Source organism: Aedes albopictus, chromosome 2 (genome assembly GCF_035046485.1).
Source record: "Aedes albopictus strain Foshan chromosome 2, AalbF5, whole genome shotgun sequence".
In the NCBI taxonomy this organism is placed as follows: Eukaryota; Metazoa; Arthropoda; class Insecta; order Diptera; family Culicidae; genus Aedes; species Aedes albopictus.
Genome location: NC_085137.1, coordinates 59,320,355 through 59,345,844, shown reverse-complemented (window position 1 = coordinate 59,345,844; position 25,490 = coordinate 59,320,355). Strand labels below are relative to the sequence as shown.

The window sequence follows — 25,490 nt, the reverse complement described above, 5'->3', positions numbered from 1 at the left end:
GCGCCGAACAACAACAACAGGATGGCGCGCTGGCGCATGAGCGAAAAGAACGACGCCGCTGCGTGTTCGGCAAGGTGTTCAGTTGAATGCTTTTTGTAGTCCCAATGATTCTGGGATGCTCATGATAATCCCGGGAAGAGGGTTGGATTTTGGTAGACAGTAACTGGGGCTATCAGCCTGAGAGGCTTGGTTAGGGTGCTTTATTATTCCGGCATCGTTTTGGGGGATGGGAAACACCAGAATAAACTGTTGTTGTCGATATCTGGAGGTTCGCGATAATTTAAAAATTGAGCTGGTGATCCCGGAAGTAACCTTGTCGGCTATAAAGTAACTAATGAAGCTTTGAGCGTATAGTACAGCAAAATCTTCGTCGGGTTTGGACGCTGTTCCTCCTGGTTTTTCAAACATTTCATATTCTCATGTCTTTTTCAACCACGTGTAGCCAGCGTGTTCGCAGACGTCCATGAAGTCACCGACCATTAAACCTGGTTCCATGCTGAATATTGTTTTCGTTATTATTCTTTCTTTTGATATTCGCACTACGTGCCCAGCCCACTGAAGGCTGCCGTAATTTATTCGTTTCAAAAAAGTGTTTTTTGACGAAGTAGGTTGACGTTGATCGATGTTTGCTGCTTCCTGCTCTTACTCATTCGCCAACAAAGAGGTAAGAGCAGGATTTAGTAACTTCGATCATGTTAAATCTATCTCATTGAACATGACTGATATTCACAGCACTTTGTGCTCTGTCTCTGTCTCCACTCGGGAGCTTGTAGTTTTGTAAAGTTTCGAAAGCAACAACGCCATATTCAATTAGGATTTCTGAATGAAATTAAGATTTTGTGAGTAATTCGTCCAGAGATTTCCATAAGAATTTTTCCATCGATTCCTCCAAAATTACTTCGAAGATTCTTCTAGACTTCTTCCAAAGATTCCTCCAGGAACTCCTCCAGAGATTCCTCTAGGGATTCCTCTAAGAATTTCTCAAAGGACTCCAAAGGACCGGCCATTTGTCCAGGGATAATTACAGGAATTACTGCAGAATTTCCTCCAGGAATACGTCTAGAGATTCCTCCATAATTCCTCTAAAAGCTCCTCCAGGAATACCTCTAGGAATTCCTCCAAGGATTCCTCCAGTAAATTCTCTAGGGATTTCAACATGAGTTCCGGTAGTATTTCCTGCAGGAATTCCTCTAGAATTGCCCTTACAGTTCCTCCAGGAATGTCTTTAGGGAATCCTCCAGAAATTCATCCAGGGACTTTTCCAGAAATACCTTCAAACATTTCGTAAGAGATTCCTCCAGGAATACCTGCATAAATTCTTCAAGAAATTCTCTTTCCAGGAGTTCTTCAGTTTCTTTTTGCCATTGTTATCTCTGAAGGAATTTTTGGAGAAATTCCAGAGAAGTTCTTCGAGGTATCCCTGGAGGAAACTCTGGAAAAATTCATTGAAGAATCTCTGTAGGAATTTCTTGAAGAATTACTTCTGGAGGAATAACCGAAGTAATTTAGTAATCCCTGGAGCATTTCCTAGAAGAACCCCTGGAAAAACTCCTGAAGAAACCCCAAAAGGAATTCCTGAAGATTTCCTTGATGAAATCTTAGAAGTAATCCCTGGATGAATCTCTGGAGAAATCCTTGGAGGAATCTCTGAAGGAATTCTTGGTGAAATTATTGGAAGAGCCTCTGGAGAAATTTATAGCACAATTGCTTGAGGATAGCACAATTGCTTGAGGATAGCACAATTGCTTGAAGAATCCTTGGAAGAATGCGTCGAAGTACGTTTAAAACGAACGTTTCATAAAGCAATTCTTGGACACAGCTCTAGAGGAGTCTCTGGAGGAGTCTCTGAAGAATTCCTGGAATAATCCTTGACAGAATCCTTGAGGGAATTCCTGGAGAAATCCCTGGAGGAATCCTAGAAGTATTCTTGGAGGAATCCCTGGAGGGATTTCTGAAGGATTTTTTGTTTAAATTCCTGAAGGAATTTGTGAGGACAACTTTGGAGGAAACCTTGGAAGAATCCCTGGAGGAATCCAAGGAGAAATTTCTAGTGTAATCACAGGAGGAATGCCTGAAGAAATCTCTAAAGAAATTCCTAGACGAATCCTGGAGGAGTTCCTAAAGGAATCTCTGGAGGAATCTCTGCAGCATTCCCTGAATTAATTCATGGAGGAATTCGTAGAAGAAATCTTGGAGGAATCCCTGAAGGAATCTCTGGAGGAATCCCAGGTGGAGCTCTGGAAGTATGCTTGGAGGAGCTCTTGGAGAAATAAGTCGAAGAATTCGTGGAGGAATCTCTTGACAAATTACTGGAGGAACCCCTGAAGGTATTAATCAAGGAATCCTGGAAGGAAACCAGGAAGAATCCCTGGAAATCCTTCTGGAGGTATCCCTGAAAAATCCTTGGAGGAATTCTGGAGAAATCCCTGGAATCCTAAAAGCAATCTCTGGATCAATTTTTGGAGGAATCCCTGGGGGAGATATTCCTGAAGGAATTTGTGAACCTAACTTTGAAGGAAACCTTAGAAGAATCCCTGGAGGAATCCTTGGAGGAAATTCTGGTGTCATCACTTGAGGAATGTCTAAAGAAATCCCTGGAAGAAAACCAGGAATACTTTCTAGGGGAATCCCTGAAGGAAATCTTGAATTAATCCCAGGAGAAATTTCTGGATAAATTCCTGAAGGTATCCCAGCAGGATTCCCTGAAGCGATTATTGGAGGAATCCCTGGAAGAATTTAAAGTAGAATTTTTGTGGAAATTCTGGGAGTAGTAGCCAGAGGAATCTCTGGAGTAGCTCTAGGAAGAATCTCTAGAAAAATCCTGGGAAGAATTTTCGGAGCAAGTTTTATTTTTGGTGATTCTTTTATGAATTCCTCCAGCGAAACATCCAAGAAATCCTGCCGATTTCCCTACATAAAGTGATTTTCTCGAGATTTTGCCAAATAATTATCCAGCAAATGATCCAAGCATTTCTCCAGGAGGAACTTCTGGGGGAAATTGAGAAGGAATGCCTGGAAAAATCCCTGAAGAAAGTCTTGGAAAAAATACTGAAGGAATTTGTGGAGGGAACCCTGGTAAACTCCCTGGGAGAGTTTCTGATAGAATCTCTGAAGGAGATGCTGAAGTAATCCCAGGTTGGAAAGTTTCTAGAGGATTCGAAGAATTCGTGGAGAAATCACTAGAGGATTTTCGTTAGGAATAATTGGAGGAAACCTTGGCATTATTCCTTGAAGAATTTTAAGTGGAATTTCTGGGGAAGTTCCTGGAGTAATTCTTAGCTTAGTGAAAGTTCTGGAGGAATTCCTGGTAGAATCCTTTGAGAAATCCCTGCAACAATCTTCGGAGGAATCCGTGGGGAAATGCTTCGAAAAGATCCTGAAAGAATTTATACAAAATAAATACTTAGAGGATTTTTATTCGAAAAATTCTACAGAAGTTTCTCCGAAAACGTCTTCAAAAGTTCAATCAGGAATAACTTCATGAGTATCTTTGGAAATTTCTGCACGAGTTCCTCTTGAAATTCCTTCAAAGATTGCTTCAAGAATTCCTCCAGAGATTCCTTTAAGAATTTTTCTAGAGATTCCTTCAAAATTTCTCCAAGAATTTCTCCAAGGATTCCGACAGCTATTTCTTAATGGATTTCTCCAGAAGCCCCTCAAAGAATTCCCTTCAGAGAATCCTACAGAAATTCCTCCAAGGACTACTGCAAGGATTGCTCTAGAAATTCCAGAAAGACTTCAGGAATTCCTACATCAATTTCTCCAGTGATGCCTTAAGATGTTCCTCCAGCAATTGCTCCAGGTATTTCTTCAGGGATTCCGCAACGAATTCATGAAGGAATTTCTCTAATTATTCCTCCATGAACTCCTCAAAGGATAACTACAGGATTTTATCGAGGGATTGCTTCAAACATTTCTCCAAAAATTCCTCATACTACCCTTCTACTTAATTCCAATAAAATTCCTTCAGAAACTTCAACAGAAATTCTTCAAGGGTATCTTCCAGAATGCCAGGGATTCCTCCAGGGATTCTTCTAAGGATTTTTCCAGGGATTATTCTAGGGGTTCTTCCAGCAATTCTTCGCGAAATTTTTCAAAGGATTCTTCCAGGAATCGCCCCTTAAATTCCATTTAAACTGCTTCCAGGGAGATTCCTCCAGAGATTCCGCCGAGAATTCCTTCATGAACTCCTTTTGGAATTTTCTATAGGATTCCTCCAGGGATTCTTCCAGAAATTCTTCAAGGGATTCCTCCGTGAGTTCCTTCAGAGATTCTTCCAGGGTTTCCTCCAGGGTTTCCTCTAGGTGCCCTCTAGAGATTCTTGGATTAACTCTTTCAGGAGTTCCTCCCGTTATTCCTCGAGAAGCTTCTCCTCAAATCATCCAGTGGTTCATCCACGAATTTCTCGATTAACTCCTTCAGGAACTTCTCCAGGGATTCCTCCAGGAATTCTTCCAGGGATTCCTTCAAGGATTTCCTTCAGAGAATCCTCCAGGAATTCATCCATTGATTTCTCCAAAAAACCCTTCAGCGATTCCTTTAAGAATTCTTCAAAGGTTACTCCAAGGTTTATTGCACAAAGTTTTCCAGGAATTTCTCCAAAGATCCTCTCAGGGATCCCTCTATAGATTCCTCAAGAGATTCTTATAAGGTTTCCTTTACCCTCATTGTGCATTAGGATCATGTTTGACCTCAAACATACACTACGTCAGCGAGCTGTTCCCAACGTAATTCATTAGGAAGGTTGACAAATTCTTCCAGGAATTACTCTTGGGATTCCTCTAGGGAATTCTCCACGTTTCTTCCGAGGATTACTTGAGGAGTTTTTCCAGGGCTACCTCCAAGAACTCCTTCAGGGATAACTATGGGAAAAGGGAATGGAGAAATTCCTCAAGAAATCCCTGAATGAATTCCTGGAGGATTACCTTGAGGGATTAATGGAAAACAAGTGAAGGAATTTCTTGAAGGAATGCCTGGAGGACGAATTTTCGTAGGAATCCCTGGAGGAATTCCCGGAGGAATCCCTGGAGAAATTCCTGGAGGAAATTCTGATGAAATTCCTGAAGCAATTATTGGAGGAATTCCTGGAGAAATTCTTGGAGAAATTCCTATAGAAATCATCAGAGGAATTTCTGAGCGAACTGCTGAAGTGGTCGGTGTTAAGTCAGACCGGACCATCTGTTTTTCAATGATTTTGGAAAAATGTTCTGCAAGCACATGGAATATCAAATCAAACGCATTATTTTTTATCTCTGGAAGAGTTCCTGGAGAAATCTTTAAATGAATTTCTATGAAAATGCCTACAGGAATTACGGATAAAATCTCTAGAGCAATCCCAGAAGGAATACCTCGAGACATCATTGCTGGAATTGCTGAAAAATCACTGTTCAATTTTTGGGGCAATCCTTGCAGAAGTCCGTAGAGAAATTTCTGCAGAATTTCTCGAGAGAATTCCTTGAAGAATTCGTGCAGGTATTCCTGGGTTAATCTTTATGAAATTTCTGGAGGAATCCTTGAAGGAATTTGTGGAGGAGTCTCTGGATGAATTTCTGGCGGATTCGTAGAGGCATTCCTGGAAGAACTTTAAGGGGAATTTTGGATAATTTCCTAGAAGAATTCCTGCAGGAAATTTATCCGGAACTCCTGGAGTGAATTCTTTCTGGGATTCCTAAAGAAATTTGATTGATTGATTTATCTTTATTTGAGAGACTTTCAGCCCTTTAAAGAAATTGCTGGAGCAATCCTTTAAGGAATTCCTAGAGAGTTTCTTGAAGGAATTTCTAAGGAAATTCTGGAGGAATCCGTCGAAAAATTCCTGGAGGAAGTTTTGCAGGAATTCGTGGAGAATATTCTGCAGGAATTCCAAGACTAATCTATGGAGAGAAAAATCTTATAGAATCCCTGGAGAAATTCTTGCAGGAATCTCTAGAGGCGTTCCGGGAGAAGCCTTCAGAGGAATTCTGGAGGAATCCCTAGACGTATTCCCGAAGAAAATTTTGCAGGAACTCTTAAAGGAAATTCTGTAGGAATTCCTGTAGTAATCCCTAGATAAAATGCTGGTCCTTCGGAGTCCTTTGAGAAATTCTTGGAGGAATCCTTAGAGGAGTCTCTAGAAGAGTTTCTGGAGAAATCTCTGGAGGAAATCTAGAAGAATCTCTGAAGTAATTTTTTAAGGAATCGCTGGAAAAACTCTTATGGAAATCTCTGGAGCAAAGTTTCCTCCACGAATTCTCCAGTGATTACACCAGAAATTCCTCCAGGGATTCTTTACAGTTTTCCTCCAAAATTTTCTTCACAAATTCCTCCAGGAATTTCTCCAAGAATTCCTTCAGGGTATCCTCTAGAAGGTTCTCCAGGGATTTTTCCAGGTTTTTTTTCCCTGGATTCATTGGTTAATACCTCCAGGTTTTCCTTCAGTAATTTCTCCAGAGATTACCTTGGATGCCTCCAGAAATTCCATCTGTGATTCCTCCAAGAATTCCTCCACGAATTTCTGCATGAGTTCCTCCACGGATTCCTGAAGAGATTCCTCCAGGGATTTCTCTAGGAATCCCTTCAGGGAATCCAACAAGTATTCTTTCAGAGAATGCTCCATGTTTTACTTCAGGATCGCTCTAGGCATTCCTTCAGGGATTCCTCTAGGAATTGCTTCAGAGATTTTTTCAGACATTCCTCCTGTTTCTACTCCAGGGATTCTTCCAAGGTTTCCTGCAAAGTTGTCCTCACAAGTTCCTTCGTGGATTTCTCCAAGAAATCCTTCAGGAATCCCTCCAGGGATTCCTCCAAGAATTCCTCCAGGGATTGCTTCTAGGATTCCTTCAAGGATTTCTCCAGAATTCCTCCAAGATTTCTATTAGGGATTATTCCATGAATTCCTCCAGAGACTACTGCAGAGTTAACTCCAGGGTTAACTTTTGGTTAACTTACTCCATACTTTGCTTCAGGATTTTTTCCTGGAATTGCTCCTGGGATTCCTTCAGATGTATTTCTACGCATTCTTACAAGGATTCCTAAATAATCCTCAAGTAATTCTATTATCAATTTTGCCAGAGTCTCTTCTAGAAATTTCACCTGAAATTCCTTCGGGGATATCTCCAGGGAAATATTCAGCAATTCTTTCTGGTTCTCCTTCAGGAGTTTTTCCAGGAATTCCTGTAGTATCCTGTGGGATCTCTGGTGGAGTTTCTGGAGAAATCTCTGAAGGAAAGCTGGAAGAATCTCCGAAGAAATTTTGGAGGAATCGCTGGGAAAATTCTGATGGAAATCTCTGGAGGAATTCCTGAAGCAATCTTTGGAGGAATCCCAGGAAGAATTTCCGGAGAAACTCCTGAAAGAAGCTCATAAAATTATCCCAAATTGGATTTATGTAGATAGTTTCGGAGAGACTTCTGCAGAGTTTTTCAAATGATTTCTAGATAAATTGTTAAAAAAAACTCTTAAAAAAATTCCGGAGGATGTTCTGTAAGAAATTCTTAAAGAATGAACATCCAAATGATCTTCCTGAAAAATGTTATTAGAAAAGAAATCCTGAAGAAACTTCGAATAAACTCACGAAATAATTCTTTTTTTAATTCCTTCAGTATTTTTTCCAAGACTTTCTTCAGGGATTTTTCCAGGAATTCCTTCTCAATTTCCTCCAGAGATTCCTCCTGTAAGGATTCTTCCCGGAGCTGCTCCAGAGAATACTTTAGTTTTTGCTGAGATTATTCTACGAATTCTTCAGAGATTTCTCTAGGAACTTCTCCGGAGTTTCCTACAGGAACACCTCTATGAACTTCTCCTGGGATTCCTCCAGGAATTCCTTTGAGGATCCCTGGAGGAACTCCTGGAGGATTCCCTCGAGGCATCCCTGGAGGAAATGATGAAGCAATCCCTTGCGAAAATTTCCGAGAGAATCACAAGTGGCATTCCTTCCTCAATTCTTGCAGAAAACCTTGGAGGCAATCTGGAGGATTCCCTAGAGCTTGGATCATTTGCTGGATAATTATTTGGCAAAATCTCGAGAAAATCACTTTATGTTGGAAAATCGGCAGGATTTCTTGGATGTTTCGCTGGAGGAATTCATAAAAGAATCACCAAAAATAAAACTTGCTCCAAAAATTCTTCCCAGGATTGTTCTAGAGATTCTTCCTAGCGCTACTCCAGAGATTCCTCTAGCTACTACTCCCAGAATTTCCACAAAAATTCTACTTTAAATTCTTCCAGGGATTCCTCCAAGAATTCCTTCAGGAAATCCTGCTGGGATACCTTCAGGAATTTATCCAGAAATTTCTCCTGGGATTAATTCAAGATTTCCTTCAGGGATTCCCCTAGAAAGTATTCCTGGTTTTCTTCCAGGGATTTCTTTAGACATTCCTCAAGTGATTACACCAGAAACTCCCCTAACGATTCCTCCAGGGATTCTTCCAAGGTTTCCTCCAACGTTTCCTTCACAAATTAATCCAGTAATTTCTCCAAGAATTTCTTCAGGAATTCATCCAGAAAGTTCTCCAGAGATTCCTCCAGGTTTCCTCCCTGGATTCCATAAATCACTCCTACAAGGGTTTCTTCAGTAATTCGTCCAGATATTCCCCCACGAAATCCTCCAGGGATGTCTCCTGAGATTTCTTCTGGGGTTCCTTCAGGAATTCTTACAGGAATTTAAAAGATTCCTCCACGAATTCTCCCATGTTTTCCTCCACGTGTTCCTCCAAGAATACCACCAGGGATTCTCCCACATATTCCACCATGGAATTTTCATGGAATTCCGTCAGGGAATTCTCCAGATATTCCTTCAGGGATTTCTCCAGGCATTTCTTTAGTGATGACACCAGAAATTCCTTTAGGGATTCCGTCAAGGTTTCCTCCAAAATTTGGTTCACAAATTCCTCCAGGAATTTCTCCAAGAATGCTTTCAGGGATTCCTCCAGAAGGTTCTCCAGGGATTCTGCCAGGTTTCCTCCTTGGATTTCTTTGTTAATACTTTCAGGGGATCCTCCAGTAATTTCCCCAGAAATTCCTCCACCAATTCCTCGATTAATTCCTCATGGAACTCCTCCAGGTATACCTCCAGAAATTCCAGAGATTCCATCAGATATTCCTCCAGGAATTGCTCTAGGAATTTCTTCAGGGAATCCTCCAAGTATTCTTTCAGAGAATGCTCCAGATATTAATTACTTCAGGAGGATGTTCCAGGTGATTACATCACAAATTCCTCCAAGGATTCCTCCAGGGATTCTTCCTGGTTTCCTTCCAGGATTCCTTGATTAATACCTTCAGGGGTTCCTCCATTAATTTGTCAAGAGATTCCTCCACGAATTCTTCAATTAATTTCTCCAGGAGCTCCTCCAAGCATACTTCCAGAACTTCACCTGGGATTCCTCCAGAGATTTCTTCAGGGATTCCTCCAAGATTTCCTCTACGAATTCCTCCATGAATTGATTCAGGGAATCCTGCAGAGATTCTTCCAGGGATTCCTTTAGGAACTCCTCTAAGTATTCTTTTAGAGAATGCTCACGGTATTACTTCAGGATTCCTCTAGGAATTTCTTCAAGGATTCGTGTAGGAATTTCTTTAGAGATTTCTTCAGGCATTCCTCCTGTGATTACACTAGAAATTTCTCTTCGGATTCCTCCAGGGATTCTTCCAAGGTTTCCTACAAAGTTGTCCTCACAAATTTCTTCAGGAATTTAAACAAAAAATCCTTCAGAAATCTCTCCAGGGATTCCTCCAAGAATACTTGCATGGATTACTTCTAGGATTCCTCCACGGATTTCTCCAGAATTCCCTCAAGGATTCTGTCAGGGATTATTCCAGGAATTCTTCAGAGACTCCTCCAGAGACTCCTCTAGAGCTGCGTCCAAGAATTGCTCCAGGAAACGTTCGTTTCAAACGTACTTCGACGCATTCTTCCAAGGATTCTTAAAAAAAAAATCCTCAAGCAATTGTGCTATCAATTTCTCCAGAGGCTCTTGCAATAATTTCACCAAGAATTCCTTCAGAGATTCCTCCAAGGATTTCTCCAGAGATTCATCCAGGGATTACTTCTAAGATTTCATCAAGGAAATCTTCAGGAATGCCTTCTGGGGTTTCTTCAGGAGTTTTTCCAGGGGTTCTTCTAGGAAATGCTCCAGGGATTACTAGATTACTTCGGTTATTCCTCCAGAAGAAATTCTTCCAGAAATTCCTTCAGAGATTCTTCAAGGAATTCTTCCAGAGTTTTCTCCAGGGATACCTCGAAGAACTTCTCTTGGGATTTCTCCAAGAATTCCTTCAGAGATAACAATGGCAAAAAGAAACTGAAGGAATTCCTCAGTGAGTCCCTGGAGGAATTCCTGGGGGATTTCTTTGGGGGATCCATGGAAAAACTAGTAAAAGAATCTCTTGAGGAATCCTTGAAGAAATTCCTGATTGAATCCCTGTGGACGATTTTTAGTTGAAATCCCTGGAGAAATTTCTGGAGGAAACTCTGAAGGAATTCCTGGAGCAATTCTTGGTAGAAATCCTGAAGGAATTCTTAGAGAAATTCTTATAGAAATCGCCAGAGGAATTCCTGAGGGTACTCCTCAAGTAATCCCTGGAAGAGTTCCTGGAGAAACCTTTAAAGGAATTTCTTGAAAAATGCCTGCAGGAATTACTAACAAAATCTCTGGAGGCATCACTGGAGAAATTAATGAAGGAATTGCTGAAAAATCACTGAAGAATTTCTGGAGCAATCCTCGCGGGAGCCCTTAGAGAAATTTCTGAAGAATTCCTGGAAAGAGAATTTCTTGAAGAATTCATGCAGGTATTCCTGGAGGAATCTCTTACGAAATTTTTGAAGGTATTTCTGGAAAAGTCCCTGGATGAATTTCTGGAGGATTCCCTAAAGACATTCCTGGAGGAACTGTAAGGGCAATTCTAGAGGAATTCCTGCAGGAAATACTACCGGAACTCATGTTGAAATCCCTAGAGAATTTACTGGAGGAATCCTTGGAGGAATTCCTAGAGGTATTCCTGGAGGAGCTTTTAGAGGAATTATGGAGGAATCTCTAGACGTATTCCTGGAGGAAATTCTGCAGTAATTCCTGTAATTATCCCTGGACAAATGGCCGGTCCTTTGGAGTCCTTTGAGAAATTCTTAGAGGAATCCCTAGAGGAATCTCTGGAGGAGTTCCTGGAGGAATCTTTGGAAGAAGTCTAGAAGAATCTTCGAAGTAATTTTGGAGGAATCGATGGAAAAATTCTTATGGAAATCTCTGGACGAATTACTCACAAAATCTTAATTTCATTCAGAAATCCTAATTGAATATGGCGTTGTTGCTTTCGAAACTTTACAAAACTACAAGCTCCCGAGTGGAGACAGAGACAGAGCACAAAGTGCTGTGAATATCAGTCATGTTCAATGAGATAGATTTAACATGATCGAAGTTACTAAATCCTGCTCTTACCTCTTTGTTGGCGAATGAGTAAGAGCAGGAAGCAGCAAACATCGAAATGTTTGAAAAACCAGGAGGAACAGCGTCCAAACCCGACGAAGATTTTGCTGTACTATACGCTCAAAGCTTCATTAGTTACTTTATAGCCGACAAGGTTACTTCCGGGATCACCAGCTCAATTTTTAAATTATCGCGAACCTCCAGATATCGACAACAACAGTTTATTCTGGTGTTTCCCATCCCCCAAAACGATGCCGGAATAATAAAGCACCCTAACCAAGCCTCTCAGGCTGATAGCCCCAGTTACTGTCTACCAAAATCCAACCCTCTTCCCGGGATTATCATGAGCATCCCAGAATCATTGGGACTACAAAAAGCATTCAACTGAACACCTTGCCGAACACGCAGCGGCGTCGTTCTTTTCGCTCATGCGCCAGCGCGCCATCCTGTTGTTGTTGTTCGGCGCTGGCAATCAAGTAGCCGTGTGCGCGACGCTTGTTTCGCAGTCACAGTGGGGTCAAGAGAGCTAATATCTGATGCACTTGCTGAAGCAAATTTATGATGCAAAACAGTGCATTCAAATCAAAATTGCGGGAAAATGACAAGAGTTAGGAGTTTGGTGCCAAAGAACGAATTGTAGAGCATTTCAAGGCGCTCAACTTTGTCTAAGGAAAAAAATAAGTTAATTACGCATTTTTTCGAGTAAATCGACAAAAACTGCTAAAAATCCACTTACTTTCCACTTATTTGCTCTTAAAAAGTGAGTAAGTAACAAAAACTTGCATGTTCGAAGATGACGTTCAATAGCAAATTTCACAATCTTTCGAACGGTGCTGAGAGATCTTAAATAAGTTGAACCGTTTTCATGTTATAGCCATTTTATTGAAAGCATTGTCAAAATCATGAAAAGTTCAATAACTCCGTAATGGTTGAGATTTGACCATATGCGTAGAACAATTTTTTTCATCAAATATCATCCTTAATCACCCCCTAAAATATTCTGGGTAAGGAACCCAACACCCTGTATAATAAAACTGCATTAAGGTGAAACATCCCATTGCAATTTTGCATACAAACTTTAGAGGTACAAATCTGACGAACGAAGCATCGAACCAAACCGCACTTGTTTATCCTGGCTTTGCTCAGTTGCAAAAATAGGCAACTTTTACAAATCGAGAGCATTTGTTTACAAATGCTCAAATTCGGTTGTTTTATTCAACCTTTTTCAAGGACTAGAGGTCTGTTAAGAGGAGGCTGAAAATACCAAAAAATGATACGGTCGCAAAGATCTTTCTTGCTGAAGCACCAAGCGAGTTGTGCTTCGCAACGCTGCATCTTTTTAGACTTGCATCGAACAAGTGTAGTGAATAGGGGTGAATAAGAGTTGGAAGAGGCAATTAAACGGATATCTGATTTCAAACCCGAAGAAAGTTTTCTCGATTGGCCTTTCTTCCGTTAATATCATGCTTATTTTACTTTGAAATGCCCTTGCTTTATATGATAGTTGGTGGTAGTAGCTTTTATGAATGAGAAAAAATACAATAATACAAAGTTTGAATGTGTTTATTCGATTCTACCAAAAAATTTCTTAGCGTCATTTCCCATCTAACCATCCACAGGGGATTTTCGGCTTTCAGTCTGTTAAGCGACCGAAATGAAAATGTCTTTCCTACGCCCGACATTTCAATGGGCTATACCATCTCTTTTTCAAGGGTTCTGTAAAGGTTAATTGGGTAGTTACATGAAAATACAAAACCCTAATTAATCCACCTAGCGGTGATGGCGCCTTTCTCGTGCCTTAAAAACCCCATTATAACAAAACTCAAGTGACATGTTGATGAATATCGTACTTTCATACGTTTAACAAAAATCCATTTCATGGCATCAGATATGATTCGCTAAACTGGTTTTTGATGTTTGATCCTTAGACTTATAAAAGCAGCTATCTTGTATTTTGAGCCGCTATTTTTGATTTAAGTCCGCAATCGTGGCCGCCATTTTTGGACTCTGGACCGGACATCTGCTTCATATCAAATATATAAATATTTCATGATTTTGGAGCCTTTGACAGCCGCCATCCTGAATTTTGTGACGCCGTATTGGATATTCTGGTCGCCATTTTTGGAATCCAGACTTCTGCCCTTTACCAAATATACCCATATTGTATGGTTCTAGGGTCTAAAACACCATTAAACATCCATTAAGGCCGCCATTGTGGATTGTGGGCCGCCATCTTGAAAATTCTAGTCGCCATTTTTGGATATCGGACATCAGCCCAGAACACCATTAAAAAGCCGCCATCTTGAATTTGGAGCAGCTATCTTGCATTTTAGACCGCCATTTTGAATTTAAGACCGCCATCTCGGATAGTTTTGTTCGTCATTTTTAAACTCCAGACATCTTTCCCATACCAAATATACCCATATTGCATGGTTTTAGAGCCTAAAGCACCAATAAATAGTCGCCATCTTGAATTTGGAGCCGTTATCTTGGATTTTATACCGCCATCTTGGATATTCTGGTCCTATTTCTGGACTCCGGACATCTTTCCCATACCAAATATACCGATATTTCAAGGTTTTAGAACCTAAAACACCATTAAGGACAGACTTGTTAGAATCCCAAAATGGCCGCCACAATGGCCGACTTTGGTACCTACTCACGATTTCGAGGGCACAAATCTCTTCGTAAACAAAACCAGCGCACCTGATCTTCTTATTTTAAGCTTATTACGAGTGAGCAAGAACAGAATAATGAAATACACTTTTGTGTGAAGCTTGTTTCTTGAGATTTGTGCGTTTGAAGTTCTGATGCACTGTTGAAGCGGGATTTCAAGACGTTTTATCCACCATCTTGAATTCAGAGCCGCCATCTTGAATTTTAGACCACCATCTTGGATATTTTGTTCGTCATTTTTGGACGCCGGACATCTTTCCCATACCAAAATACCCATATTGCATGGTTTTAGAGTCTAATACACCATTAAACAGCCACCATCTTGAATTTGGAGCCGCCATCTTGAAATTTGGGCGGACATCGCGGAATTTGTGATCTCCAGTGTTGATTTCCGCACAAAATTCATCAACCATTCTTAAGGTTTCAAAAATACCGCAGTTGATGTTCTATCGGTGCTGGTCCGGATCACTCAAATGCCCATAACTCCGGAACGCCTGGACCGATCTGGACAATTTTCAATAGCAAACAATGCCGTAAAATTCCGATTTGATTCGAGATAATCCGAAAAATTGGCCAATGGAAAGTGCCTCAAAAGTGAGTGAACTTATTTTGCTCACAGGCATACATACATACACACATACAGACATCATCTCAAATCATCAAACCACAGAGAACAGACATCCAGGCTAGAACAAATTTCATTCGGGAAGTTGTGTAAGGATTTGAATCTTTACTTGAGTAAGGTTTCAAACCAATACACGATGACAACACTAACGCCACCAAACACCATATTGCCACAGTCAGTGGTGAATTGAAACATTTCAAGTGGTGAATTCAAATAGTATGGGAAATTAACCGATTGCAGCGCCACGCTATTGCCACTTGTGTTGCCGATTTCAAATGGCCGTTAAATTCCTTACACAGTTTCAGAACTGGACTTGGATGTCTGTTCTCTGTGATCAAACTGAGTCGATTGGTACATGCAACTTGATCCTCCGAGCTTTTTTTCGAAAAATTGTTTTTTGAGTGAACATAGTGTATGAGAAAGGCAAAAACATACATTGCGAAGGTCGTAGTAAAATCGTAGTAGACAAAAATCTAAGCAAAGACCAAAATAAACTTCACAGATACATAGACAATAGGTACCAGACCAATGACAATGACACACAATAGCTTATTTGACATGAACTTGCATACAACAACTAATCACCTCCATACGACGAAGAAAGATAGTGTAGTTCAATGTCCAGGTTTCTTCCCGTTCTATGCAGTAAATACAATACACAGTGAGTAACTGTTTTTCTGTTTTATTAGTTACAATTGCAAATGGTTTTTGTATTTTCATGTAACTAAGCCAATCAACCTTTACAGAAACCTTGAAAAACATGGAATAGGCCATTGAAACGTCGGGCGTAGGAAAAATATTTTCTTTTCCATCTCTCAACAGACTGAAATTCGATAAATCTTCTGTGTATTCGATACGGTCGATAGGTTACAATATATTGGAATTGGCTTTATAACTAGTATCCACGTCAACGTGCGAGGCGATAAAATCCCACATTTCCGGAATAAACGTGTTAACTCCAGGTTGCTCTGGGGTGGCACAGCGTTCGCCCCAAGATGACACTCCTACCAATAATCCACTGCATACCGTCGGGTTCCCCAAATCTCCTAGGCAAGCATCGCTTTTCTGTGCTCCAATGCACACCATATTCCTGGTAACGATTTTTGGACTAACTTTGTCTTGACAGCGATTAGCCAAATCGCCCACTATTTCGACCGTTGCACTTTTCAAACGTTGGTGTTGTTTATCGGTTTTGTTCGATATCACCCATCCAGAAACGAGACAATCGGAACCGATCAGAGCTGGCATTACGTAGGGACTGCTTACTGGTATGTAGCCAATGTAGACACTATGGTTCGACAACTTTTTCCTCAGTTTCACTAACGCCACGTCATAGTCAAGTGGCACGTCTTCAATTCTTTTGAACAGTGGATGTATGATGATCTTTATCGCTTTTCGAATTTTACCACCTTTGTTCTTGTAGCTGGATGCTGCGCGAATAAAAATGTCCGAAGGTTTTTTACCCCACACGCACTGCGCTGCCGTTACAACCCATCGTTTGGACACTAGAGCGCCGGTACAGAAATGGCCAAAAGGCTTTTCCTGCAGAGAGACGGTATAGGGAACGTTCTTAATTTTATTGACATATGCACCCTTTTTCGGAGCGACAAATTTGCAATAGGTCAGAAGAATGATTAAGTATGCGAACGCTAGTAGCTTCATTGCAATTTTTGTTTGTAACTAGCATCAAACTAACTCTAAATGTTTGATGGCTTGAATTTTAGCCGAGTTAAAATGCATTTGATCAGGACATTTTCCAAATTACATGGCAATTAGATGTAACGATGTAGATTTAGATGGCTTCACTCTGCAAGGGTTTTTCAATCGTATCGTTGTCAACGGAAGTGCAAGAACCGAACAACTAACGGCAATCTCGCGGATGCGTCGTACGACCAACGAGGTTGGGATCCCATCTCACAGACAATTATGGAACTCCTAATGTAATCCATTTTAATGGTTATATGCTCCAATTATTCGTTTACACTTCAAGTTCTTTATCGTATTGCATTGTGTATTTCAGGGGTTTTCAGATCGTGTACCGCGGAGCACTTGGTGCACTGCGAAGCTTTGTAAGTAGGGCTGTGGGGGCTGTTCATAAACCACGTAGACCAAAGTTTGGCCATCTCAGACCCCCCCCTCCCCCCTCGTAGACTTTCGTTCATACAAAAATTTTGAAATTTGTATGGAGCGTAGACTTTGGCCAGACCCCCCCCTCCCCCCAAAAAGTCTACGTGGTTTATGAATGGTCCCGTGCGCCAAATTAGAATAAGCCGGCGTCGGCGTTTGGCACTTTGACGCACACATTTCGACCGTCGGCGGCGGCGTAGATCGGTGAACGTACGACTTCACGCGGAAGAAACTATGGTAAAATAAAAATACTTCACGGGGGTTTCAGAGGCGTTTCAATGCGTTTCAAAGCATTTCAAGGTACCGTCTACCCCCGTTGGTTTGAACGACACCTCATGCAAACCAACGGGGTTCATTTTTAATTTGAACTTCTAGTAACCCTGTGAGCATCAAAAAACACAATGATGGTTACCTTATTTGCTGTTTTGTTTTGATTATGCGTTCTGTTTCACCCCGTTTCCAAGGGCAGAATGACGTTTGATTCATTTTTAGTTTGAACGATGTGCAGATTAGAGGGGGTCAAATTAAAAAGTGTTCAGATTAGATGAGGTCAAACCAACGAGGGTAGACGGTATTCTTTCAAATTATGGAAAAAAGTTCGATTTTTTTGTTATTTCCCTCAAAATCTGTAATCCCTTACCCTTTGGAGCTGGAGGGATCATATATGACCCCAACACAGTAACGATTGTTAAGTCGACACCCATGGATAATGGTTGGTCGTCGACTTGGGCGAACAGATCAACTAACGCTTACTTGCTAGTGCTTGCGTTCGCAACGGATGTTTATACAAACGACTTGAACGCTGCAAGCATTGGCGATAAGTTTTTTTTATTATATTTTATTAACCCTTCAGGACGTGCGCTGTTGTAAAAAGTACAACACTACCAAAAAACCTCGTTCGTCCTATACAGCGCGAGCGCGGTGCAGTTTCGGTTACTTGATGGCGCGCGTCCTGAAAGGTTAAAGACACTTTACCAAATTAGTTGGCATTCGTGTCCCATGGCGATAAGTGAAATACAATGTTTCGCAAACAACATTGCGGTGTAAAAGTATTGATACCACAGAATATTTGTATTTGAGACTTCCCAAGTAACACAGAAAACATCTTTAGATATTTTAATTTTAAAACATGTTTTTAAGCATATTATAAGCGATTTAAACACATCTTGTGTTAGAATCAAGTTCTAAATATGTTAGGCAACAAAATACAGCTTACAAAAATGTCATTTGGGATTCCACACATAAAACACAGACAAACAGACGTATCACTTGGAACAAATTGCGATAAAAATCATCGTCACGAAAACATAATCGCCCAATGCTAACCAGGCTGTGTTACGCAAATCACTCAGTAGGTGGCAGTAGTGAGCAAACGTCAAACAGGAGCAAAAACGATGCGAGCGCCGTGACCGAGGGATTTGCAAATTACAAAATATTTGAACTAACCGTTAAAAAGGGTAACGATGAGAAGTAATTCGAGTGAGACGTCTGTTTGTCTGTGCTTTTATATAACATTTAAACAACAACATAATCCAGCACACGAAATAATGCAATCATGTCGCAACACTATAATGTAAAACAAGAAGAAGCTATTTGTAATTGGCTATGAATTTTTTTGGAAAATCCTGATAACTTTTCCGTTTCACAGGCGCATAGACGGAGTGTGCGGTAGTTCGGCAGCAGCAAAGTTTCGCGCGCTCGCTTTGCTAGATTTTTGCGAGAGTGAGTTTTTGGAGGCAAAGTGTACAGGCCGCGTTTTCATTCGGTCGTCGTCGTCGTCGTCTATTTGACTGCTCATCTTCGTACGGGGTGATTTAGTGAGTTTTTGGTGGCAAAGTGTACAGGCCGCGTTTTCATTCGGTCGTCGTCGTCGTCTATTTGACTGCTTATCTTCGTACGGGGTGATTTAGTGAGTTTTTGGTGGCAAAGTGTACAGGCCGCGTTTTCATTCGGTCGTCGTCGTCGTCTATTTGACTGCTCATCTTCGTACCGGGCGATGTAGTGAGTTTTTGGAGGCAAAGTGTACAGGCCGCGTTTTCATTCGGTCGTCGTCGTCTATTTGAAGGCTCATCTTCGTACGGGGTGATTTAGTGAGTTTTTGGAGGAAAAGTTTACAGGCCGCGTTTTCATTCGGTCGTCGTCGCCGTCTATTTGACTGCTCATCTTCGTACGGGGTGATTTAGTGAGTTTTTGGAGGCAAAGTTTACAGGCCGCGTTTTCATTCGGTCGTCGTCGTCGTCTATTTGACTGCTCATCTTCGTACGGGGCGATTTATGATACGATAAATGCAACAAACAACATTTTTTGCGATTTTAGTCAACAGACATTGAAATGTTCGTCACGTCAAGTGTCGGCCCAAGTTCCAAAGCCACGTTGGTTCAAATCACTTTATTTTCTCTTTCGTTAATTTTCGCACTTCGAAAACTATCTGAATGGTTCGTCATCTTCGATGTCGGCATGTTTTGTTTTAGTCCAAATGAAAATAAGTGGTTTGATATTAATAGGGTTGCATGAATCACTCCACCTACCAAAGTGAACTCATATCATGCGCCCTTTCCCCTCCCCACTAACAAAAAGTCCTTCCCATGACAGACGTGGAGACGCAGAGGTGATCTCGGTCTTTAGTAAGCAACGCACGTCATAATAACATTCCTTTCCTTCCTCGATGACCGTAAGGACGTGGCCGGCGCCGTTATTGACCTAATAAAGTTTGGAATTCTCGAAGATGCACATTGAGGACGGTAAGCTACTCCCAAGCTCCGTCTGTTGGTTCCTTGTGCAACTTCGATTGTTCTGGTCAATCACGGAGTAGCAACTACGAATAGTACGGTCATCTATGCTCATGCTCATGCTCATGCATAACTTTTCCGTTTCACAGGCGCATAGACGGTGAGCGGTTCAAGGCAGCTTGTTTAAAGTAAACTTACTGACAACCTAAAACATCCTGAACACCATGAAATTTGGAAATAATTGTTATTCCAGTTGTTTTAAAAGCTGAATTTGGATATGGATTACGTTCATATGTACTCATTTAACCTTTGTCAAGAATATCAAAAGATGTTTTATATTCTGGGATGTTCTAGGTGTTCCAAACTGTCCTGTAGTAAAGTTCTTCAAATCTATAAGAATAGTTTTATGTGTTTTCGCCATAAACACCCGGGTAGAGGTGAAGTATAGTGACTTTTAAAACGTGATATCGGTTGGATTGATATAAGAAATAAATGATCCGAAAATAACATTTAAAAAATTTTCCTGGAACATCTAAAAAATATCAAAATTTGACATTTTAAGATCAAACGAACAGCTCTCTGCTATTGATTAGATCATGGTTTCTCAACCTTTATTTCGCGACCCCCCAACTGCTTGCAGGCACGCTGCGCTTGTTCTACCAAAAGCGTGGTGGCAACAGACTTGGGGGTAGCGAGAGACAAGGTTGGGAAGCGATGATTTAGAGATCTTACAAGAGCTATATATGATATGATGATGATGTTCCAGGAGTAAATTTTAGATGCTATTTTCAGATCTTTTATATCAATCAAACTAATATCACTTTATGATCTCCATATCACAATGTGATATTATTAAGATCTTTACCTCGGGTAATAGCATTGCATAATCTGATGGGATCCGTGATGCTCTTGAAATCTGATATGTCATTTAGAGACACTATAGGGATATTTTTGGTCAGCCAAACTATCTTGGAAATCAAAACTTCAGGTCTACACTCGTAACAGTAGCCATATCTGTTATACTGAGTAATGTTGTATAATTAACCGCGGTTACTGGACCAATCTGAAGAGTACTTGATAATATTATAAACCGTTTCGAGATTTGTTGATTTTTTTCGGTGAAAAAAGACTTTCCAAATCGTTTTGGCATAACGTTTCGGCCTACTTCATTCAGCCATCATCAGATACAAAACGTTTGTTCTCCACCACTGTGGCAGTTGATAGGCCACAGTGGTGGAGAACAAACGTTTTGTATCTGATGATGGCTGAATGAAGTAGGCCGAAACGTTATGCCAAAACGATTTGGAAAGTCTTTTTTCACCGAAAAAAATCAACAAATCTCGAAACATAAAATTCAACGGTGACGAAAAAACCCCACAAATATTATAAACCTTTGGGATATTCAGGGTCGTCCGAATTGTCCTATAATAAAGTCTTTCGAATCTACAAGAATAATGTTATGTGTTTTCGTCATAAATAATAGCATTGCATAATCTGCTGCGATCCGTGAAGGTCTTCAAATTTCAAATATCATTTAGAGACACTATAGAAATATTCCAGGTCAGCCAAACTATCTGCCACTAAGTAGTGTTACATAATCCACTGTATTTACCAAAGTAATTCGAGCAACAGTAAGCGTTGTTATATATTTTTGGGATGTTATGGGCCATCCTTACTGTTATGGTGCTTAGTTGATAGAAAACAACCACTGTAACATGAGGTGATTTCGTTTTAGATAGTAACATTACACAGCCAAATAGGATCCACGAACCTCTTCACTCTCAAGGATCACTTCATGATAGTTTTGTGATAATTTAGGTCATCCAATCTTTCATTGAGTACACAACTTATTACCCACATTTGCAATGCTAGCCTGCTACACTGAATAATGATACATAATGAATCATATTTACTAAAATTCTGCAAAGACTGGTAGGCATTGTTCTGTATCTTTGAAGCATTTAAGGTTGCTCAAACTTTTATGAAACTCATTTTTTGAAATCTTCGTTTGTTTTAGTAATTATTTGTGCTATAAAAAGATACGTTTACTAGTTAGTTTAACCAGATCCACATACTTTTGTGAAACCCAGAGATATTTCAAAATACCTTTGACGGTTACAGTAATGTTGTGTAACTCTATATAGCCTCTGTAGAAGTTACGGTTCTACAGAAACTTTAATTGGTGTAAATGCTAGATTATCATAACATCATAATAGTTTGGATAGCTGATCTGCTGACGTCGATTGAACATTCAGGAGATTTACTGGACATGGTATATTAATAAAAGAAATTATCGTTACACCCGTAGGCTTTAGGATCTAATTTCAAGAAGAGTTTGAATGGCCTCCCGATTAATCTGATACTGTCTACTGAATTTTCAGAAGATTTACTAGACATGATAGAATACAAATCGTATCTTTGTATAATGATAGAAGTTACTGTTACACCCGTAGACTTAAGGATCTAAACTCAAGAATAGTTTGGATGACCTAGGATATCCAGACAAAATAATCAGCATCATATTATATCAAAACAACAGAAACACGCAGAAAAGACTCTATATTAACGTTTGGAAAAAAATCGGCTTCAAAGGGTTAAATCAAACAAAATTTCACATCGTTTTTAACCCTAATAAAATGTTGGTGTCAATATGATCCACACAAGCACAATTCAACAAGCGTTATTATAGTTTCAATGTGAATAATTTTTTGTCCGTGTTTTTCAAGTTTTGTTAGAAGTAAATGTAACACTTTAGTCACTTTTTTGATAATTTCGGTCATTCTAATAACTGTTATTTGTCGCCTGCCGTGGAAGCCGAATTTTCACAAAAACTTCGTCTGACTCTCCATTTGAGTGTTGATAATTACTAAAACAAAAAAAGAGCGAATTAGTTCCATATGTCCCTAAGAACTATGTTGCCAAAACACACACCTTTTTACCGTAAAGTTTTATTTTTGGAAGCATTCTGTTGATATCCTCACTCTCATCAGTATCCATGTAAATATGTGCAGCGACGAAATCCCACAATTCAGGAAGGTACGCGTACACTCCAGGTTTACCCAGCGTGGCACACCCTTCTCCCCAAGATACCACCCCATGCAGCTTTCCTCTGCATGCCATTGGGCCTCCTGAATCTCCCTGGCAGGCGTCGTCTTCCTGACCTCCGGCACATACCATATTCTTCGAAATGATCTTCTGATACAGTGTTTTCTGACAGATTTCATGCTTCACTATTCTAACAGTTGCACTCTTTAAAAGCTGAAACTGGCCAACTTCTGATTTGGTTATTCCCCAACCAGAAACGATACACTGAGGGTCGCCCGGTATTTTTTCCAATGGATTGCTTATCGATATGTATTCAATGAAGTCACTATTGTTCGATAAAGGCTTATTCAATTGCACTAGTGCAATGTCGTAATCCAACGGCACATCCACTATTCTTTTGTACAAAGGATGAAGGATAATCTTCTTTGCTTTTCGTATCTCACCACCTCTGTTCTTATAGGTTGATCCTGCACGAACAAAGATGTCTGACGGCTTTTTACCCCATAGGCAGTGCGCTGCCGTCACAACCCAGACATTGGCCACCAGACTGCCCCCGCAGAAATGACCAAACAGTTTCGTATTCAGAGATACAGTATAGGGGACGTTTTCGATTCTGTCAAAATATCCACCAACAATTCTTTCATCAATTGTGGCTGTTGCCCATTTGCAGCAATTGAGTAGAATGATTAAGTAAGCGATGGGTGTCATCTCCATTGCCGTATTGGTTGGCAGCAAACTAACTCTAAAATTGATGATAAGCTTGCAAATAGTGAAATTGAGAAGAATTTTATCGAGTTGTTTGTTTTGAGTTTCATGGAAATCAACTGTAATCGAGCAGATTTGAATTGCCTAATTATCTAGGGGAGAACCAATACAGCTGAAGCGGTAAATCCGCTGCTATCCAGCAGCTGAGGGTGACGGGTTTGATTTCCGTTGGTCAAGGAACTTTTCGTAATGGAAACATTATTGGCTTCGCTGGTCATATTTCACGAAACATAAAAATGTACATGAGTTTCTTAAAATGTAATTTATAATTTTACTATTTATTTTCGACTACACAGTCATTAAATGAACAAACGACGCTCTGTATTTGCCTGACGTTTCGGAACGGCTCTTGTCTCTTTCTCCGGGGGTAAATATTTATACCGTTATTTGTCCTATGTTTTCTCAAACTGTTACGGTCGGGTCAAGCTGTTTTAAGGACATACTCATTATAATTTAAGGACATACTCATTAGATGGCCGTCACAATGGCCGATTTTGCACCTACTCTCGATTTTGAGAGCACAAATCTCACAAACAACTGAACCAGCGCAGCGGACCGGATCTTATTATTTTAAGCTTATTACAATTGAACAAGAACAAAATAAAAATTTGACTGTTGTTAGAAGGCTGCTTTTTGAGATTTGTTCATTTGACTTTCTGATGCAATGTCGAACTGTGATTCAAAGGTGTTTGTCCTTAAGTACATGACTTCGAAATTTCTGGTTTATTCCCACACAAAGTGAACTCTCAACGGCATAATATGTCTACTGTTGCGCCATTGCACAGTGGTCCATGAACCAGATTTACGAGGAAAAATGCATTCAACGCCTTCAAATGAGTTTTTAGGCAAATATGGTCCTCTGCAAAGTTGTCCCTAATAATAAGGCCCTCTTTAAAATGTGCATGAAAATTAGGGTGGTCCATATTTTCAAAGAAATTGGTAATTAAACTTTTTTATTTGCAAGAATAACTGTATACATTCTTCAGGAAAGTTGTAGATCTATCAATTTTGAGCAACTTTGCTGAATACACTTTTTATGTAGCTTTAAAATTGACCGATCTAGAGGTATTTTTCTGAATAAGCTAAGGGTGATTCAAGAAAAACCGGTTTTCTGGCGTTAACTTTTTCAGTTTCGATTTTTCATCAAAAAACTATGATTTTTAAGAAAAATGCCTGTTACTTTTGAACCAAAAGAGATAACGACCATCTCAGCGCACGAAACGACGCGTCTTTAAATGCTCTACAAGTGTTTCTTGGGCGACTTTGATGAAAAATCTAATAAAAAAAAATAATTTACAATTTCGGATTTCGGCTTATGCAGTCTTTGGTTTTAGCGTTGATTATTTCTTATCTTCGCCGCGAAGATAAGAAATAATCAACGCTAAAACCAAAGACTGCGTAAGCCGAAATCCGTAATTGTAAATTACTACAAGCAGTCGTTACACACAAACCTAGCAAAAAAATTAATGCCAGAAAACCGGTTTTTCTTGAACCTCCCTAAGCTTATTCAGAAAAATACCTCTAGACCAGTCAATTTTAAAGCTACATAAAAAGTGTCTTCAGCAAACTTGCTCAAAATTGATGGATCTACAACTATCTCGAAGAATGTATATAGTTATTCTTGCAAATAAAAAAGTTTGGTTACCGATTTTTTTGAAAATATGCACCACCCTAATTTTCATGTATATTGAAAAGAGGGCCTTATTTTTAGGAACAACTTTGTAGAAGACCATATTAATCTAGAAAATCATTTGAAGGCGTTGAATGCATCTTTCCTCGTAAATCTGGTTCGTGAACCATTGTGCATTGTCAGTACGAGTTGTGTGGAAAAAAAATTAATGTCTAAGTCATGCATTTTAAACAGCTTTACCCGACAGTTATAGTTAGGCGAAACATAGGACAACTAACACTATAAATATTTACCCCCTGAGGAAGACACAAAACCAGTGTCGATAACCTCGAGCAAATAAAGAGCCTCGTTTGTTAATTCAATGACTGCGTAGCCGAAAATAGTAAAATGAACCATACAATCGATTCACCAACAGTAGTTTATAACATCACTGATGTTACATCAGTAATCAGAGATACGATACCTTTACATGTTTTCGAAGTATTAGATGAAACAAA

The 25,490-nt window shown here is 40.0% G+C and overlaps 2 protein-coding genes across 2 annotated transcripts; both read right to left on the bottom strand.

Annotated features, from left to right (window-relative positions):
• Positions 1 to 15,363: 15,363 nt before the first annotated feature.
• Positions 15,364 to 16,394, bottom strand: LOC109407370 (trypsin 3A1). The gene has a single exon (XM_019680371.3). The coding sequence runs from the start codon at positions 16,357 to 16,359 to the stop codon at positions 15,565 to 15,567; it is 795 nt and encodes a 264-aa protein (XP_019535916.2). The 5' UTR covers positions 16,360 to 16,394; the 3' UTR covers positions 15,364 to 15,564.
• A 5,529-nt stretch (positions 16,395 to 21,923) lies between these two features.
• On the bottom strand, positions 21,924 to 23,353 carry LOC109407369 (trypsin). Its single transcript, XM_019680369.3, has 2 exons — positions 22,485 to 23,353; positions 21,924 to 22,419 (listed from the first exon to the last, which is right to left on the bottom strand). The coding sequence occupies exons 1-2, from the start codon at positions 23,310 to 23,312 to the stop codon at positions 22,417 to 22,419; spliced, it is 831 nt and encodes a 276-aa protein (XP_019535914.2). The 5' UTR covers positions 23,313 to 23,353; the 3' UTR covers positions 21,924 to 22,416.
• Between the last annotated feature and the right edge of the window lie 2,137 nt (positions 23,354 to 25,490).

Excerpts from the sequence above, each read along its gene's own strand:
- LOC109407370 (XM_019680371.3), bottom strand. The coding sequence starts at position 16,359 with ATGAAGCTACTAGCGTTCGCATACTTAATCATTCTTCTGACCTATTGC.
- LOC109407369 (XM_019680369.3), bottom strand. The coding sequence starts at position 23,312 with ATGGAGATGACACCCATCGCTTACTTAATCATTCTACTCAATTGCTGC.